Raw genomic sequence first — 16,866 nt, forward strand, 5'->3', positions numbered from 1 at the left:
GTAATCAGATGCCACAGAAAATATGTGTAGCAATGGATGACACATCCATGTTATTTACAGATGTTAGTGGAGATGAATTAACGTATGAATCATCAGGCGAGTCAAATTATGATTCTGATTGATGCATACTCACAAAGGCTCAATTCATTTTGTAACTATATAATGCTGTGGACGACATTTTATTTCAATTACAGTAGAATTGCTTTTGTTGTTTATTTAGTTCTGGGGTAAGAGGCATGATAAATAGGTACCATATGATTGCTTGAAAAGAAGATTGAGAGTGATTATTATTTGTACATGAATCTTTACAGTGTACCTTTCTTTTTATGTACTTTAATACCCTTAAAGTGCAGGTACGGTATGATATAAACCGTGGCCGGACAGATGGCCGAAGGACATTTGGCCGACGGACGTTTCACCGACGGACATTTGACAGAACGGACATCGAGCCGACGGACATTTGGCCGAACGGACAATAGACCGAACGGACAAATGGCCGAACGGACATTTGACCGAATGGACATATGGCCTTTTTAATTTTTATATTATTTTTCTTTCTTCTTTGCAATGTATATTTTTGCACATTGACTAAAGGATGAAAGATATTAATTGTAATGTAATTGCTTTATAAAAATTGCTTCAGTCTTGTGTTTAATATCTGGTAGTCGTCGGAAATAATCACCATTATTCGGAAATAATCAGCATTATTTTTCCCAATTTCAATTTAACTAAGGTGACCTTACAAAACATGAGGTCAGGTCAAAAACATGACATCCGCTAATCCACACACCAACACCACCACAAACACAAAAGAAAGGGCGACGTAACTAATCATGTTAAGTCAGGTCAAGTATTTGAAAGAATGCTTGTTCGAACTATATAGCCACGCCCCAAACCAACCAAACGTTAGCCCTGCTTGCCTGGACTCTGATGCAGTCGCTCTTCAGAGGTTGTAAAGGTAAGCCGATGTTTTCATCATCATCATCATCATCATCATCATCATCATCATCATCATCATCATCATCATCATCATCATCATCATCATCATCATCATCATCATCATCATCATCATCATCATCATCATCATCATCATCATCATCATCATCATCATCATCATCATCATCATCATCATCATCATCATCATCATCATCATCATCATCATCATCATCATCATCATCATCATCATCATCATCATCATCATCATCATCATCATCATCATCATCATCATCATCATCACCATAATCATTATCATCATCATCACTATCACCAACATCATCACCAACATCATCATCATCATCATCACTATCACCATCATCATCATCATCATCATCATCATCATCACCATAATTATTATCATCGTCATCACTATCACCAACATCATCACCAACATCATCATCATCATCATCATCATCACCACCATAATCAATATCATCATCATCACTATCACCAACATCATCATCATCATCATCATCATCATCATCATCATCATCATCATCATCTAATATTTGTTTCTTTTAAGACCATGGAATTCATACCAACGACAAGAGGAGGAAGAAGGCTTTTGCTTGATGGCTACGCCTACATCGTTGATAAACGGAAAGACAATGTAATATATTGGCGATGTGAACGCAAAGGAAGTTGTTGCGGACGATTAAAAACAGAAGAAGACGTTATTCAAGGAGAAGCAAGTAATCACTCACATCCGCCTGATGCCGGACGTAACCTGTCCTTGAAAACAGTAAAGAAAATTTAAGAGCCAGACAGTCGGAGGAAGTGACATCGACTATTATACAAAACTGCACCAGTGAGTACCCACTTGATGCTGCAGGTGCTCTTCCTAAAAACTCTGGCAAGAATGGTGCGCAGACAACGCATGGTACCAGACGGGGACTTTTTAACTGACGACTTACGGAAATCAATTAGAGGAGAAGACTTAATCATCCATGAAAGTGACAACCTCCTAATTCTGTCAATACCTCTAAACTTACAGCTTCTTGCTTTCAAAGACCACTGGCTGTGTGATAGCACATTTGATTCTGCGCCAGTAGGCTTTCAGTTATATACAGTGCATGTTATGCTGGATGAGAGCCATACAATTCCCTTGGTATACTGCATCGCAAGGAACAAAACCCAAGCAACTTATGACTTGATTTTTAGCACCCTCAAGCAAGTGAGACCAGATCTCAATCCTGTTTCAGCCACCAGTGACTATGAAAGAGCGGCTCTTAATGGCATCACAACATGTTTCCCAAACACAAATATTTTTGGATGTTTTTTCCATTACGGGCAGTGCTTGTGGAGACAAATACAGGGCTTAGGACTACAGACTTGGTATAATGACCCAAGAAAAGCACTCATCGTCAAGTCCGTTCAAGCTTTAGCATTTGTGCCAGTCAGTGACGTTACTGAAAGCTTCAATGAATTTGTCTCAGCACTAGATGATGAAACTGATGAACTTCTATCTGAGTTTCTTGGCTACTTTGAAGCGACATGGATTGGTGTTGTACAGCGTGGAAGACGACGAAGACCAGCATTCGAACTCAGGCTGTGGAACATATTGGAGAGAAACACACAAGGCCTTCCACGGACAACAAACTCTTTTGAAGGATGGCACAGAGGGTTTGAGCAGAGAATGGCAATCACCCACCCCACTGTTTGCCGTCTTGTTTCAAAACTAAGAAAAGAGCAGTCGGATTGGGAGTTGACAATTGAACAGACAGCAGCAGGAATGGTATTGAGGAAACCGAAGAAGAAGCACCAGATATTAAACACAAGACTGAAGTCTGTCATTGAGAAATATGAGGAGTATCCCAGAATCGACTTCTTGAGAGCAATTGCCCACAATCTTTAAATATTTATGAACATTTCGTTTTATACATTAATTTGTATAAAGCAATTACATTAAAATTAATATCTTTTATCCTTTAGTAAATGTGCAAAAAAGAAAATGTATATCTTGCAAATGTATCACGTTGCAATTATGTTATCTTTTTATACTTTGTTTTACAAAGCAAATACATTGCAAAGAAGAAAAAAAGAAAAAGGCCCTATGTCCATTCGGCCAAATGTCCGTTCGGTCATTTGTCCGTTCAGCCAAATGTCCGTCGGCTCGATGTCCGTTCGGTCAAATGTCCGTCAGTGAAACGTCCGTTGGCCAAATGTCCTTCGGCCATCTGTCCGGGAGCCGATATAAACATGATTCGCCATTGGCATATAATTCAGAGATTGTAATCAAATAGACAGTTTGTCTACAGTTTAACTTGTACCTATAGTGTGATTCTATATGATTTAGCTTCTATGGTTCTATTAGCTTCTATGGTTTTTATATGTTTTAATATGTAATATATATGTTTCTATGGTTTTTAGAATGTATATTTTTATTAATTATAAAATTCCAACACAACTGCACAAAATAATAAGGTCAATTTGCAATTATGGCGATTATATTTCCCTGTGTGTAAAAAAGTCGCCACAGTGCAGTACAGTTTTTAACCCTTTGCCACAGGTTTTTGGCCAGGCTTTATCAAGTAAGAAATTATATTTTTACTTACTCGTGTAATATACATTTAAAAAATACCACCAAACTTTTTGGCCTCAGACGGGTGATTACCCCCCCCTCCCCCCATACCTCTTTCTCTGTAAGTACCCTACCTCTCCCTCACCCCGATATAGAGCTTAACAGGAGGATTTTGAGGGAGTGTTTAGTCTAATAATGAACGGAAGGGGTTGAGAGACAGTGCTGGAAAAGGAGGGTTGCCAGGGTCCTTCATCCTCCATCCTTTCATTACAGTTGGTGCTGTACTGAAGAGATAGGACTTTTACTCACCATGGAGATAGCATGGTTGACATAGCCTGTAGTCACGCCCATCTCCATCAACGTCTGGATTTGCTTCAGCTGTTCAGGCAGTTTCTTGTAGCGAGACAAAAGATTCTCATAATCATCACTGGTCTTAAACACCATCCATGTGATCAGACGCTCAAAGTCCACATGGATTCCTTCGCTATAGGACAACGGCACCAGGAAGCTGCAAGTATAGTATGGTATGACACACTTAGGATGTAGTGAGCCTCATAATATGTGTTAACTAATAATAATAGTACAACTGACCCTTGGTAGGGGAAGCCATCCATGTAGGTGATCAGCTCGTTCTTGAGGGCCCTAATGTTGATCAGGTTGTCATGGTCGGTGATGTTGCTCTCCAGAGCCTCAGCTTGGTCGAGGAACACCTGGCACTGGTCGTAGCGGCCCTGGTAGGCTTCTAGAGACATGTCGTCCAGCTGGTCGTCATAGTCATGGATGCCAACCTATATAATGACACAAAACTCATTACTACTGTCAAGCAAAGGGAAGGTGAGTTATACCTGTCCATAAATATGCTTATTATAGTACCTGTTTATTTATTATTTCTTTGACAGTTCTTAATTCAACTATCTCCTATAGGCTCCCGGTCACTTGGCCAACAGACGTTTGGCCGACGGACATTACACCAACGGACATTTCACTGACGAACATTTGGCCGAATGGATATTTAGCCGAATGGACAAATGGCAGAACCTAACCTAACCTAACCTAACCCTAGCCTATACAAATGTGCAAAAAATATTTTTCTATCATGCAAATGTATCACATTGCAATTATGTATCTTTTTATCCTGTGTTTTATAAAGCAAATACATTGCAAAGAAGAAAGAAAAATAAAGTAAAATAAAAAGGCCATATGTCCATTCGCCCAAATGTCCGTTCGGTCTATTGTCCGTTCGGCCAAATGTCTGTTGACTCAATGTCCGTTCGGTCAAATGTCCGTCGGTGAAAAGTCCGTCGGCCAAATGTCCTTCGGCCATCTGTCCGGCCACGCTCCTATAGTATAAATAATACAAACCTTTCGTATTAATACATTTTCTGGAAGAAATATGTAGATAAATATGACACAACTGTCACGATGATGATAATCCCATATCACTAACAAAACTGTTGCTTACAAGAAGATGAATGGTGTTACAGATTGATCAGCTAGTTTGGCGTAGACAATTCCAGATAAATAATTAAAAAAAAGAAACTCATCAGTTCCACAAAGATAAAAGTTACTCACAAAGGAAGCAAACTCAGGCTTATTTTTCATTCGCCAGTTGAAGTAGTCGTCAGCAAGCTTCTGCACAGCTGGCTGCAACCTGGCACAACTGCCACTCACCGGCACTCCACCCACATTTGCTGGGAGTTAACAAGATATACATTTAATTTGTTATGGTGTAATTACAACTAATGTGTCTATGCAAAGCAACAAGAGCTGGATGAAGTATACTTCGTATTATCTAGTATTCTAGTTAGTCTCCAAGAATAGGACTCAGAGTGACTGTAAATACCATTCATTAGGGGCGTGTGATGTGTGTGGCGGTGTTCATGGCTCGTCAGATGTATGTTTATGACTAATTTTTAAAGTTAGAATCTTATGTATGTGGTGCCTAGTGTATGTAACATCAGATGAGATCTCCACTTATTACAGAAGTTATTTGCCAAAAAACTAAGTGCAAGAAGCAAATTTCTCGCTGCCTCGGTTAAGCCCATACCGAAGAAAGGTGACCATTCCAATTCCATTGCCATAAATTCATCCCTCTCTATGATTTTCTCCGTCACCTTGAACGCCTTTTTTTTTGTCGGATCACCAGTATGGCCTTCGCCAGGCGAGATCTACTGGTGATCTGCTCTCCTACTGCACCCATCTTTGGTCATCCTCTCTTAAGGATTATGGGGAAACTTTCGTCGTGGCCCTCGACATCTCCAAAACATTTGACAGGGTATGGCAAAAGTCTTTGCTCTCTAAACTTCCCTCTTATGGTTTCTCTCCCCCACGTTGTTCTCTAATTTCTAGCTTCCTTGAGATTCGATCCACGGCAGATGTTGTCGAGGAATCGATCTCTCGCTCTTTCTCTACCAATAGTGGTGTCCAACAGGGTTCTGTTCTTTCACAAACTTTCTTCATTCTCTTTATCAATGATTTACTTCACATTACGACTAATTATATCCATTCTTACGCTGATGATTCTACCCTTCACCCTTTTTTACATTTTTCCCTTCCCTCTATTTCTCAAACTAGATCTGTTTCTAGAGCTGATATCATTTCATCTATCAATGCGAATCTGTGCAGCATCTCCAAAATGGGAGGGTAAAAACTTGGTGAAATTCAATAGTAATAAAACACAGTATTTACCAATTACACTTTCTATATTCGATGATCTCTCACCAATCACATTTCAGGACATAACCATTCTGCCAAATTCTAATATAGATATACTAGACCTTATCATTTCCTCTAATATGTCATGGAAACCACACATCCACAACATTGCTAAAGCTGCCTCCCGAAAGTTGGGAATGCTGTACAGATGCTGTAGCTACTTCGATCTTGAGCAGCTGTTTCAAGTTTATAAGGGATTCATTCGTCCTAACTTGGAGTACTGCTCTCATATCTGGGGTAACTTTTCTTCTGTTCATCTGTTAGTTAGGGTGGAATCAAAGGTATTTCGTCTCCATTTCTCTTCGCCGCAATGCTTTTCGACTCTCTCTCTTTTACAAGTACTTTAACGGGCAGTGTTAGGTGGATTTAGCATCCTATGTACCGCCGGCTAGGCCGTGGGCTCATAACACTCATCTTGCCCGTGGTGCCCACCATTTCTGTGTGGATGTGGGTCACACTAGAATAACCTGTTACAGTACTTCTTTCTTTCCTCACACAGCCAAAATGTGGAATGCTCTGCCTTCTTCTGTGTTATCATACTCATACTTATCTTTAAATCTGTCTCACTTTAGAAAGTCGGTTTTCTGGCATCCTCGTGGTGTAGATTAATATAATCTTTTTCTTCTATTCTTAATTTGTTTTTACTCCTATTTTTTCGCCCCCAAGGCTCCGTTGTGGGTCGATGACCTGTCCCCATTCGAGGTTCACGGCGCCATAAGCTCGTTGAACAGGCTTTGTGTGAAATATAACAGAGCCTAGGACTGCTTTTAGTGTCCTGGTGGCCCAGAGGTAACGTTCCCCGGTCACAATCATAAGATCATGGGTTCGAATCCTGGCAGGGTGAGGTGTTGATTATATGTAGAAGTCCGTATGCTTTATTGGGCTAATGAAATACATATGGATCCTCATGTTTCGAAGCCGGATTTGGTAAAAAGTTACTCTGATCACCTAAGCGGCACGGGTAGTCCCCATTAGAGGATACATTAAAATGTTGTATTAATAATTCAATAAAGGGTGAAATAGGAACCGAGTCTGTGTGGGTAGAAATCACGGAAGGAAGAGAAAAATTAATTATGGGAGTGATTTACAGGCCCCCAAGTCTTGGCAAAGAAGCAGCTCAGCCCATATGGCAGGAAATGAGTAGGGCAGCAAAATATAACAACCTATGCATTATGGGGGATTTCAACTTTAGAAATATTGACTGGGACAACATTGTAGGCGACTATGAATCTGAAGACTTCCTAGATGCAGTACAGGACAATTTTTTGAAACAACTAATTACAGAACCTACTAGAGGTGACAATATATTAGACCTAGTATTAACAAATAAAGAAAATATTATCAGAGATATCACAGTAGGGGAAGAACTAGGTAACAGTGATCACAGAGAAATCAGGTTCACCCTAAATTGGGAAACGAAAAACAATGACAATATGGTCAGAGTCCCAAACTTTCGGTTGGCGGATTATCAGGGGTTAAGAAGGTACCTAGGTGAGGTCACCTGGGAACAGTCACGTCAGTCCCCAGTAGGAAGGGGTGAGGTCATAGATGACACAACAATTGATCATGACTATAATATATTCACTAGTATACTACATAAAGCACAAGAACAAAATATACCATACAGAAAAATTAGGTCAAATAAGAATGAGCCAAGGTGGATGACCAGAAAACTTAAACATGACATAGGAATAAAGAAAGGAATATATAAGAAATTAAAGGGAGGGGAGGAGCAGCTCAGAAACAGGTATAATGAACTATCTAGGAATGTTAAGAAAAATGTAAGGAAAGCAAAGAGAGACTATGAAATCAAAATAGCAAGAGAATCCAAGGTGAATCCCAAGGGATTTGTCCAGGTATATAGGACAAAGGTCAAGGACAAAGTTGGGCCTTTAAAGTCAGGGAGGGGAGAAGTGATAAATGGCAGTGAAGAAATAAGCAAAGCATTGAACAGCTACTTCTTATCAGTTTTCACAGAAGAAATTTACGAGGAAATTCCAGAGGTGGAACTGATATTTAGGGGAAATGAAGAAGAGAAATTAAAGAATATCACTATCAGAAAAGAGGATGTTCTTAAGAAGATAAATAAATTAAAGAAGACAAAATCCCCAAGTCCCGATGAAATTTTCCCTCGAGTTTTGAAAGAGCGTAAGGAACAGATTAACGGACCCTTCGTAAATTTATTTACAAAATCATTAGACATGGGAGTTGTGCCAGGGTTGTGGAAACAGACAAATGTAGTACCCATATTAAAAAAGGGAGACAGAGCATCAGCGTCAAATTACCTGCCGATTAGTTTGACGTCAGGAGTGGGGAAATTTCTTGAATCAATTATAGCAAATAGCATTCGATTGCATTTAAACAAAAGCAAATTAATCTACGACTATCAACGTGGGTTTACAAAGGGAAAATCTTGTCTAACAAATCTGCTAACGTTTTTTAGGAAAGTCTTCGAGGTAGTTGATAATGACGAAAATTACGATGTTATTTACTTAGACTTTAGCAAAGCATTTGACAGAGTACCGCATCAGAGGCTTCTGAGAAAATTAAGGCTGGTATAGAGGGGAAAGTTTTAAATTGGATAAAACCCAGAGGGTCAGCATAGATGGTGTTAAATCTGAGTGGGGTCGTGTAACCAGTGGGGTTCCCCAGGGGTCAGTACTAGGCCCACTCTTGTTCATAATCTACATAAACGATCTGGATACTGGGATCAGCAGTGACATAAGCAAGTTTGCGGATGACACCAAAATAGGGCGGCAAATTAATTCAGGGCAGGATGCAAATGCATTACAGGAGGATCTAAATAAACTGCAGGGGTGGTCTGAAAAATGGCAAATGAAATTCAACACCAGCAAGTGCAGCGTACTTAATATTGGAAGAACAAATACTTATAATGTATACAGCCTTAACAACATCAACCTAGAGAAGTCGACTTGTGAAAGAGACCTAGGGGTACTTGTCAGCCCGGACCTACGGCCTAGAAAACAGTGCGTTAATGTTCGAAATAAGGCAAACAGAGTACTGGGTTTTATATCTAGAAGTGTAAGTAACAAGAGTGCAGAGGTCTTATTGCAACTATATCTTGCGCTAGTCAGGCCGCACCTCGATTATGCGGTTCAATTCTGGTGCCCCTATTATAGAATGGATATCAATTCACTAGAGTCGGTGCAGCGAAGAATGACGAAAATGATTCCGGGTCTTAGAAACCTTCCATATCAGGCTAGGTTAAAGAAACTTAACTTGCATTCCCTAGAAAGACGAAGAGTGCGGGGAGATATGATAGAAGTATTTAAGTGGGTGAAAGGAATCAATAAAGGGGATATAGATAAAGTTCTTATAATATCCGAGCAGGATAGGACTCGGAGCAACGGATTTCAGTTAGATATGTTTAGGTTTAGGAGGGAGATAGGAAGAAACTGGTTCACAAATAGGGTGGTGGACGAGTGGAACAAGCTTAGCAACTTTGTTGTAAGTGCGGGAACTCTGGAAAGTTTCAAAAGGAGGCTAGATAGATTCATGGATGATAGAGACTGGTAGTAACTCTCGACAGGAGCTACCATGCACAGGCCAACCGGCCTATTACAGACTCCTTATTTTCTTATGTTCATATGTTCTTATTACATTCCTTGCAAGGAACCTTATAAATGCAGCCACTTGTATTGTTGGGGGAGTTCTTGATTAACATTTGTTTAACAGTGCATGAGTTTTTAAATGCCACATTGACGTTCCAGGTTTTTAGTTGTAAAGGAATTAGAGATAAATTTTAAATTATTGTGAAATGGTAATACTAAGAGATTCTTATGGTCATGGGTGGGCTTGGGATCGGTTCTATAGAAAGATTTCTTTGTAATGTTAAGGTGTTTGTCTATGAAAGATCTAGGGTACTTAAGGTTCAAGCCAATATTATAGATATATTTATATTCCTCATCAATGAATTCCGGGCTGCAAATTCTCAGCACGTAAAAACATTGATGAAAATACTGATTGTTTGACTCTATTATGGTGGGCAGAATAATAATGAATGTATGAACACACATTAGTAGGTTTCCTATGAATACTGAACTTAAAGGTGCTACCTATTCTGTGGATCAGACAGTCTAGGAAAGGCAATTTACAGTCATGCTCTAATTCCACAGTGAATTTGATCAAGGGGGCTAAGCTAAGTTGTGGCAGGAAAGCTTTTCGGTCCTCATTACATGGCCAGAGACATAATACATCATCAACATATCTAAACCAGACTGCTGAAGGTGGTAAAATATTACTTAATAGTTTCTTTTCAAAGAATTCCGTATATAGGTTGCTTAATACAGGTGAGAGTGGATTACCCATTGTCATACCAAATTTTTGAGCATATAATTCTCCATTAAATTCAAATTTACAATCCTTAATACAAAGTTTGATGAGTTCGATGAAGTCATCTTTCGAGACGGGCAATGGAATATTATCCAGGGAATCTATGAGGAACTCCAGTAAATCATCAACTGGGACCTTTGGAAAGAGTGATGTTACATCAAAACTGGAGTGAGCTCAGTTGAGGACTTTACAACATTTCCACATCCTTGAAGAATGATTATTTGTCCTTCTGAATCAACAGGGAAAGTTCCATTCCCAATCTGTAGTAGAAGGTTTGCAAACCGTCCAGCATCCTGATCTCCTTGTAGATGTACTCTCATGTTTGTGGACAGGGTGAGTGTCTGAACACTTCTCCAAAGGTATGATGCCTTGAGGAACGCATTCAGTTCATCAGCTGGAGTGCTTCGAGGAATGACAGGTAGGGTCTAGCGAAAGTCTCCAGCAATGACTATTGTAATGCCACCCATGAGTTGGTCATTTTCTCGTATATCTTGCCAGGTCCTGTCCAATGCTTCAAACGCTAACTTGTGAGACATAGTGCATTCATCCCAGACTATGAGGCTGCATTTTTCTAAGAGTTTTGCCATTGCCGATCATTTTTTGATGTTGCACACTGGATTCTCATTGTGAGCGAGGTTGAGAGGCAGTTTAAAAGTTGAGTGTGCAGTACGTCCTCCTTCTAGTATTGTTGCAGCAATGCGTGAGGTTGCCACAGCAAGAGCAATTTTCCCCCGATGACGTACTCTGGCCGACAGAAGGTTGATCAAGAATGTTTTTCCTGTCCCGCCAGGTGCATCAAGAAAGATCATACCTCCCTGCTCCACTTGTATCGCTCATTTTCTTCAACAAAATTCACCAGAACTTCAGCTGAGTAGTCTGTCTCTCTGAGCAACTCCCTGTTTGCAGCTACTGGTTCTTCTCGGTTTGGGGAAGGCAATCCAAAATCAGTCAAGTTTTTTTCCGCATAGCTCCATCACTTTGTCTTCCAGCATGATCAGAGCCCTGTTGAACATGTCATCCATGAACTCAATCTCTTGACCAGGATGTTCTCTTCTTGCTTGATGAAGCAGATCCTCTGAAAGATTTTCTTTGTGGGTTTTCCAGGGCTGGCTTGGGTTGGAAAGTCCACATGTAGCAATCGTGATGGCAAACAGGTTCCTCATTCTCATTGGCGATTGAGTAGCTGCTGCCTCTTCTAATGTCTCATTCCAGTAGGCCAAGGAGATTGCACGCTTCCTGATAGGTTCTGCAGACTTGTCTTGAGTGCTGCATATGATGTTGGGCCACGGATGTGGTGCAAAAGTAGTCTCAAACAATAGCATTCAAAGTTGTTGGGGTGAACCGTGTAGACACGTCCAAAAGCATTGCCTGACTATATCCCTGGATATCCTGCATCATCGGATCCTTGAGCTCTTCTCTGGAACTTTTTCATTGAAGCGTGCCATATGTAGAACTTGGGTACGTCAACATACAGGAGTATTTGAGCAAATTCATCTTCCAGTGAAAGCTTAAAGAATGCAGTGAGAGTCGTATCAGCAGGCTTTGCCATTTGATTTTGGAGACTCTTCTGTGAAGTATACTCTTTGTCCATTTTCCAGGTGAACAGCCAGTTGAACTACTGTTGGACATCGTTCGTGTATGGGAAAACTAACAATTTTCCATAGGGCTTCATTGCTGCATATATAACGGCCCTGCTGAAACTGTGTCACCTCATCATGATTTCCATCCTTTTCCAATGCAAAGATCGCTTGGTCAGAGCCTTTGTTGACGTATTTGCAAACATACTTGATGGACTTGACTGAATTACAGAACTCCACATTGATGTGCGCATTGAATGTTTTACTCAAAAGAGGATTGTAGGGGACCACCCATATAACATATAACAGCATCCATCATCACTACATACAACATCATCCATCATCACTACATATAACAACATCCATTATCACTACATATAACATCATCCATCATCACTACATATAACACCATCCATCATCACTACATATATCACCACCCATCATCACTACATATAACACCATCCATCATCACTAAATATAACACCACCCATCATCACTACATATAAAATCATCCATCATCAGTACACAACAAACAAACACACAGACATACTTCTTTGTTATATATATATATATATATATATATATATATATATATATATATATATATATATATATATATATATATATATATATATATATATATATATATATATATATGTATATGTAACCGGTCGGAATTACTGGACTTTAATTTCTCACTTGACTTGGGGTTTATTAAAGATTATTAGATGGTAATTGCAGTGGAAGCGCCCCTTTGAGAAAAATCCCGAACCAGCACAAGAACACTTAAATTTACTAAACAAAATGAATTGTCCGTGACCCGTGGAAGGATAGCGTCTGTGACTGGGATGAATGAGACACACTGTAAAATTTAGACACTTATATTCCCTCCAACACTACAGACACAATCAAATAATGGTACACCAATATGCGCACCTCTTAACCTGAACTTAAAACACTACTCTGGGGAATAAGGTTATACATGATATTGAAAATATTAGAAATTCAGACAATGCCTCATTAGACAACAATAAATTTAAAGTATTAAGAAATGTTGCTTGCACACATGAAACAGGCCTTAAGGGCTTTCAACAAAATAATATCAATCACTGAGAAAATTTTATAAAAATAAGGAAATCAATAACTCTACAATGAATAGGCCTTAAGGGCACTCAACAAAATGATATCCAGCACTGAGAAAATGGTATAAAAAAATAGAACTTATTAACTCCACCCTGAGTAGGCCTTCAGGGCGCTCAGCAAAATTATATTACCCCAACAGATACACACCTCCTAACCTAACTTAAACACTACTCTGGGGAACAAAGGTTATACCTGAGATTGAAATTATAAGAAATATGAAATGCACACAGCATATATTAGTAACTGAAAAAATAGTATTAACTACACACAAAATATTGTCACTATTATTAAGAAGTTACTGAGTCCACCAATACCCGTGAACCATGCTTCCTAACCTAACACACACACAGATTCCACCTGCACTCCGTAGTCGTTTAAGGCACAACCAACAGGCACCCGTATTTTAAGGCCCAAATCAGCCTTTCTCCACCTTGGAAAATGTACCTCTAAGCTCCACTGGACTCTTGGTCCCAGTGTGTGACCCTGTATCACTCAGCTGGCTTCACTTTACCCCCAGTACATCCATGAAACGGAAGGGAGTGAGCCAATCAGACCTTGTACAGTTGAGAGAAGCTTTAGCTTCCCGTTAGCAAAAGGGTTTCACTAAGCTGCTTGAGATATGTGGTATTGTGAGCCGAGGTAGAGGAGAGCTGATGACCCCAAACGATCGTCACGTCGTTAGCTGGGCACCCAGACGGCTAGGTTCACCCAAGAGATCTTTTGCTACCCCGCTAACCAGTGACAAGCCTACACTGATCGGTCCAACGGCGACAATCGCCAATCCTCAATCATCAAAGGCAGTCTCAAAAGGCAGTCAATCTCTCTCAGTCAAGTGGGTTCTGACGGAAACCCTGAAATTAACTCACTGTTAGCTCTTCATAACTTTATCATTGACCTATCTAAACCCTGTCTGAGATCGAAAGAGACTTACTTGTTATATTGCAATAGCGCAACACAGGTGACTAGAATACGTGACCGTTTGTGGACGGACGAGCAGGGACGTCCTGTCTGTCTGATCGGTTTCGCGTGACTGAGAAACAGCCAGCCTCTTGTCCTCTCAAGGCGTTAGCTTAGTCCTACGAGACATATTTTCCGTCTAACTAATAACTTTCTTGGGACACCCGTAACATTATTCAGACTGATAAACGATCTATAATAATTTCAAATTCAACAATAGTCCCTTAACTTCATGAATCTCCAATGGCGCGGCATTTGAAATTACACTGAAGTTTCTGAATATTACATATATATATTTCATTAGCCCAATAAAGCACGCGGACGTGATACAGGTAGTCCCCATTCGAGGTTCACGGTACCATAAGCTCGTTGAACTGGCTTTGTGTGAAATATAACAAAGTCTAGGACTGCTTTTAGTATCCTGGTGGTCCAGCGGTTAGCGTTTCCTGGTCACAGTCATAGGCTCGTGGGCCGTGGGTTCGAATCCTGGTGGGTTGAGGTGTTGATTGTAAGTAGAAGTCTGCGTGTTTTATTGGGCTAACGAAATATATATGGATCCTCGTGTTTTGAAGCCGGATTTGGTAAAACGTTACTCTGACCACCTACGTGATACGGGTAGTCTCCATTAGAGGTTCACGGCGCCATAAGCGTGTTGAACAGGCTTTGTATGAAATATAACATAAGTCTAGGACTGCTTTTACTATCCTGGTGGTCCAGCGGTTAGCGTTCCCCGGTCACATTCATAGGTTCGTGGGCCTTGGGTTCGAATCCTGGCGGGTTGAGGTGTTGATTGTATATATATATATTTATATATATATATATTTATATATATATATATATTTATATTATATATATATATATATATATATATATATATATATATATATATGATAACATTCGAGCATTCGTGTAATTCACATCTTCAGGGTGAGTACCCTTGAAGATGTGAATTACAGAAGCCTTAACTGTGTTTTCTTTCTTTCCTAGTGATATACCTGCACCTACAGTGATTTATTTGTATATATATATATATATATATATATATATATATATATATATATATATATATATATATATATATATATATATATATATATATATATATATATATATATATATATATATATATATATATATAACCGTCGATAATCTCACTCTTAATGTTATGTTATTGTTTTTTTTTTTAAATTATAGTGGATGGTAATGCAGTGGAAGCGCCCCTCAGAGAAAATTATGTTAGGTTTGGATAGTTTAACAAAGATCTTATTCATGTTCAGTATGAGCTAAGATTATCTACAGATCGTCCCCTTTTGCACACAAGTGTCAAAATATCGAGAAAAAAAATTAATATAAATTAACACCCTTTCGTAATTATCCTCTAATGCTGATTATATGTCTATATGTATAAAAGAAAGAAGTATGTCTGTGTGTTTGTGTGTGTGTGTGTGTGTCCGTACGAGAATCTCGGAACTACTTTACCGATCTGTAGTGATGATGGATGGTGTTATATGTAGTGATGATGGATGGTGTTATATGTAGTGATGATGGATGGTGTTATATGTAGTGATGATGGATAATGATGTTATATGTAGTGATGATGGATGTTGTTATATGTAGTGATGATGGGTGGTGTTATATGTAGTGATGATGGATGGTGTTATATGTAGTGATGATGAATGATGTTTTATGTGGTGATGATGGATGATGTTTTATGTAGTGATGATGGATGTAAGTTTCACCATGTTTTTCACTACAACAGTACATCAAAGTATATATTTTTAGCATTAAACTGTTATTATTTTATTGTCTAATCATCACTACATATAACACCATCCATCATCACTGCATATAACACTATCCATCATCACTACATATAACACCACCCATCATCACCACATATAACAATATTCATCATCACTACAGATAACATCATCCATCATCACTACATATAACACCATCCATCATAACCATAGATCGGTAAAGTAGTTTCCGAGATTCTCGTGCGGACACACAAGGTAGGACGCCGCCCTCCGGGAGGCTCCACATTGTCTCACTGTAGTGCATTAGGGTAGACCACATTTTTTATTTTGCCATTATCAGCAAGTATGTACAGATTTTTGCCAGTTACCACTCTGGAGCATCCAACATAGAACTGTCCATGAGAGAAGCAAGGAAACACTGGCTATCCTTGCCTAGTTTGGTCCGGGCGGCTCTTTCGCTCATGCAGCACTTGTTGGATAGATAGGACAATGTCATGTCTGAAACCTTGAATGTTACCACACCTGATAGTAGTCTGCTTTTCATGATCTCCCATGAAGTTGATTTGGATCAACTTTGCCTGCCCATCTTCTAGTGATAAGAGGGATCCTGCTTTGTGATAGACTTTTCCCTGGACTTTGAATGTGGGTATGTATCCGTGCTCACGAACTTCTCTGGTAGCTCCAAAGGATGTCATCTGCAAGCATGAATTGTACTTCCGTATATTTTCCAAGAAGTGTTTTGACTCTGGTGTTCTTCCCAGCATGTGAGTCTTCAATGGTTGTGGTAGTTTTTCCAAATTTGGCAGTCGTACTTTCCCATGAGAGCAGCACAGTCCAGTACATT

General features: G+C 39.5%; 2 protein-coding genes across 2 annotated transcripts; one reads left to right on the forward strand and one right to left on the reverse strand.

The window, feature by feature from the left end:
• Nucleotides 1–1,819: 1,819 nt before the first annotated feature.
• LOC121858377 lies at nt 1,820–2,851 on the forward strand. Its single transcript, XM_042354819.1, has one exon. The coding sequence runs from the start codon at nt 1,820–1,822 to the stop codon at nt 2,849–2,851; it is 1,032 nt and encodes a 343-aa protein (XP_042210753.1).
• An 852-nt stretch (nt 2,852–3,703) lies between these two features.
• LOC121858378 lies at nt 3,704–5,592 on the reverse strand. Its single transcript, XM_042354820.1, has 4 exons — nt 5,565–5,592; nt 5,090–5,208; nt 4,109–4,305; nt 3,704–4,025 (listed from the first exon to the last, which is right to left on the reverse strand). Exons 1-4 carry the CDS (start codon nt 5,590–5,592, stop codon nt 3,785–3,787), a joined length of 585 nt encoding a protein of 194 aa, XP_042210754.1. The 3' UTR covers nt 3,704–3,784.
• Between the last annotated feature and the right edge of the window lie 11,274 nt (nt 5,593–16,866).

The sequence above is a fragment of the Homarus americanus genome, unplaced genomic scaffold (assembly GCF_018991925.1).
Source record: "Homarus americanus isolate GMGI-L3 unplaced genomic scaffold, GMGI_Hamer_2.0 scaffold57980, whole genome shotgun sequence".
Classification (NCBI taxonomy): Eukaryota; Metazoa; Arthropoda; class Malacostraca; order Decapoda; family Nephropidae; genus Homarus; species Homarus americanus.

What these genes read in the sequence shown, in the direction of transcription:
- LOC121858377 (XM_042354819.1), top strand. Translation starts at nt 1,820, where the DNA reads ATGCTGCAGGTGCTCTTCCTAAAAACTCTGGCAAGAATGGTGCGCAGA.
- LOC121858378 (XM_042354820.1), bottom strand. Translation starts at nt 5,592, where the DNA reads ATGGAATTGGAATGGTCACCTTTCTTCG. An exon ending in GGAATGGTCACCTTTCTTCG is followed by an intron (nt 5,209 to 5,564) that starts GTATGGGCTTAA and finishes GTTAACTCCCAG; the next exon opens with CAAATGTGGGTGGAGTGCCG. An exon ending in AGCCTGAGTTTGCTTCCTTT is followed by an intron (nt 4,306 to 5,089) that starts GTGAGTAACTTT and finishes GTCATTATATAG; the next exon opens with GTTGGCATCCATGACTATGA.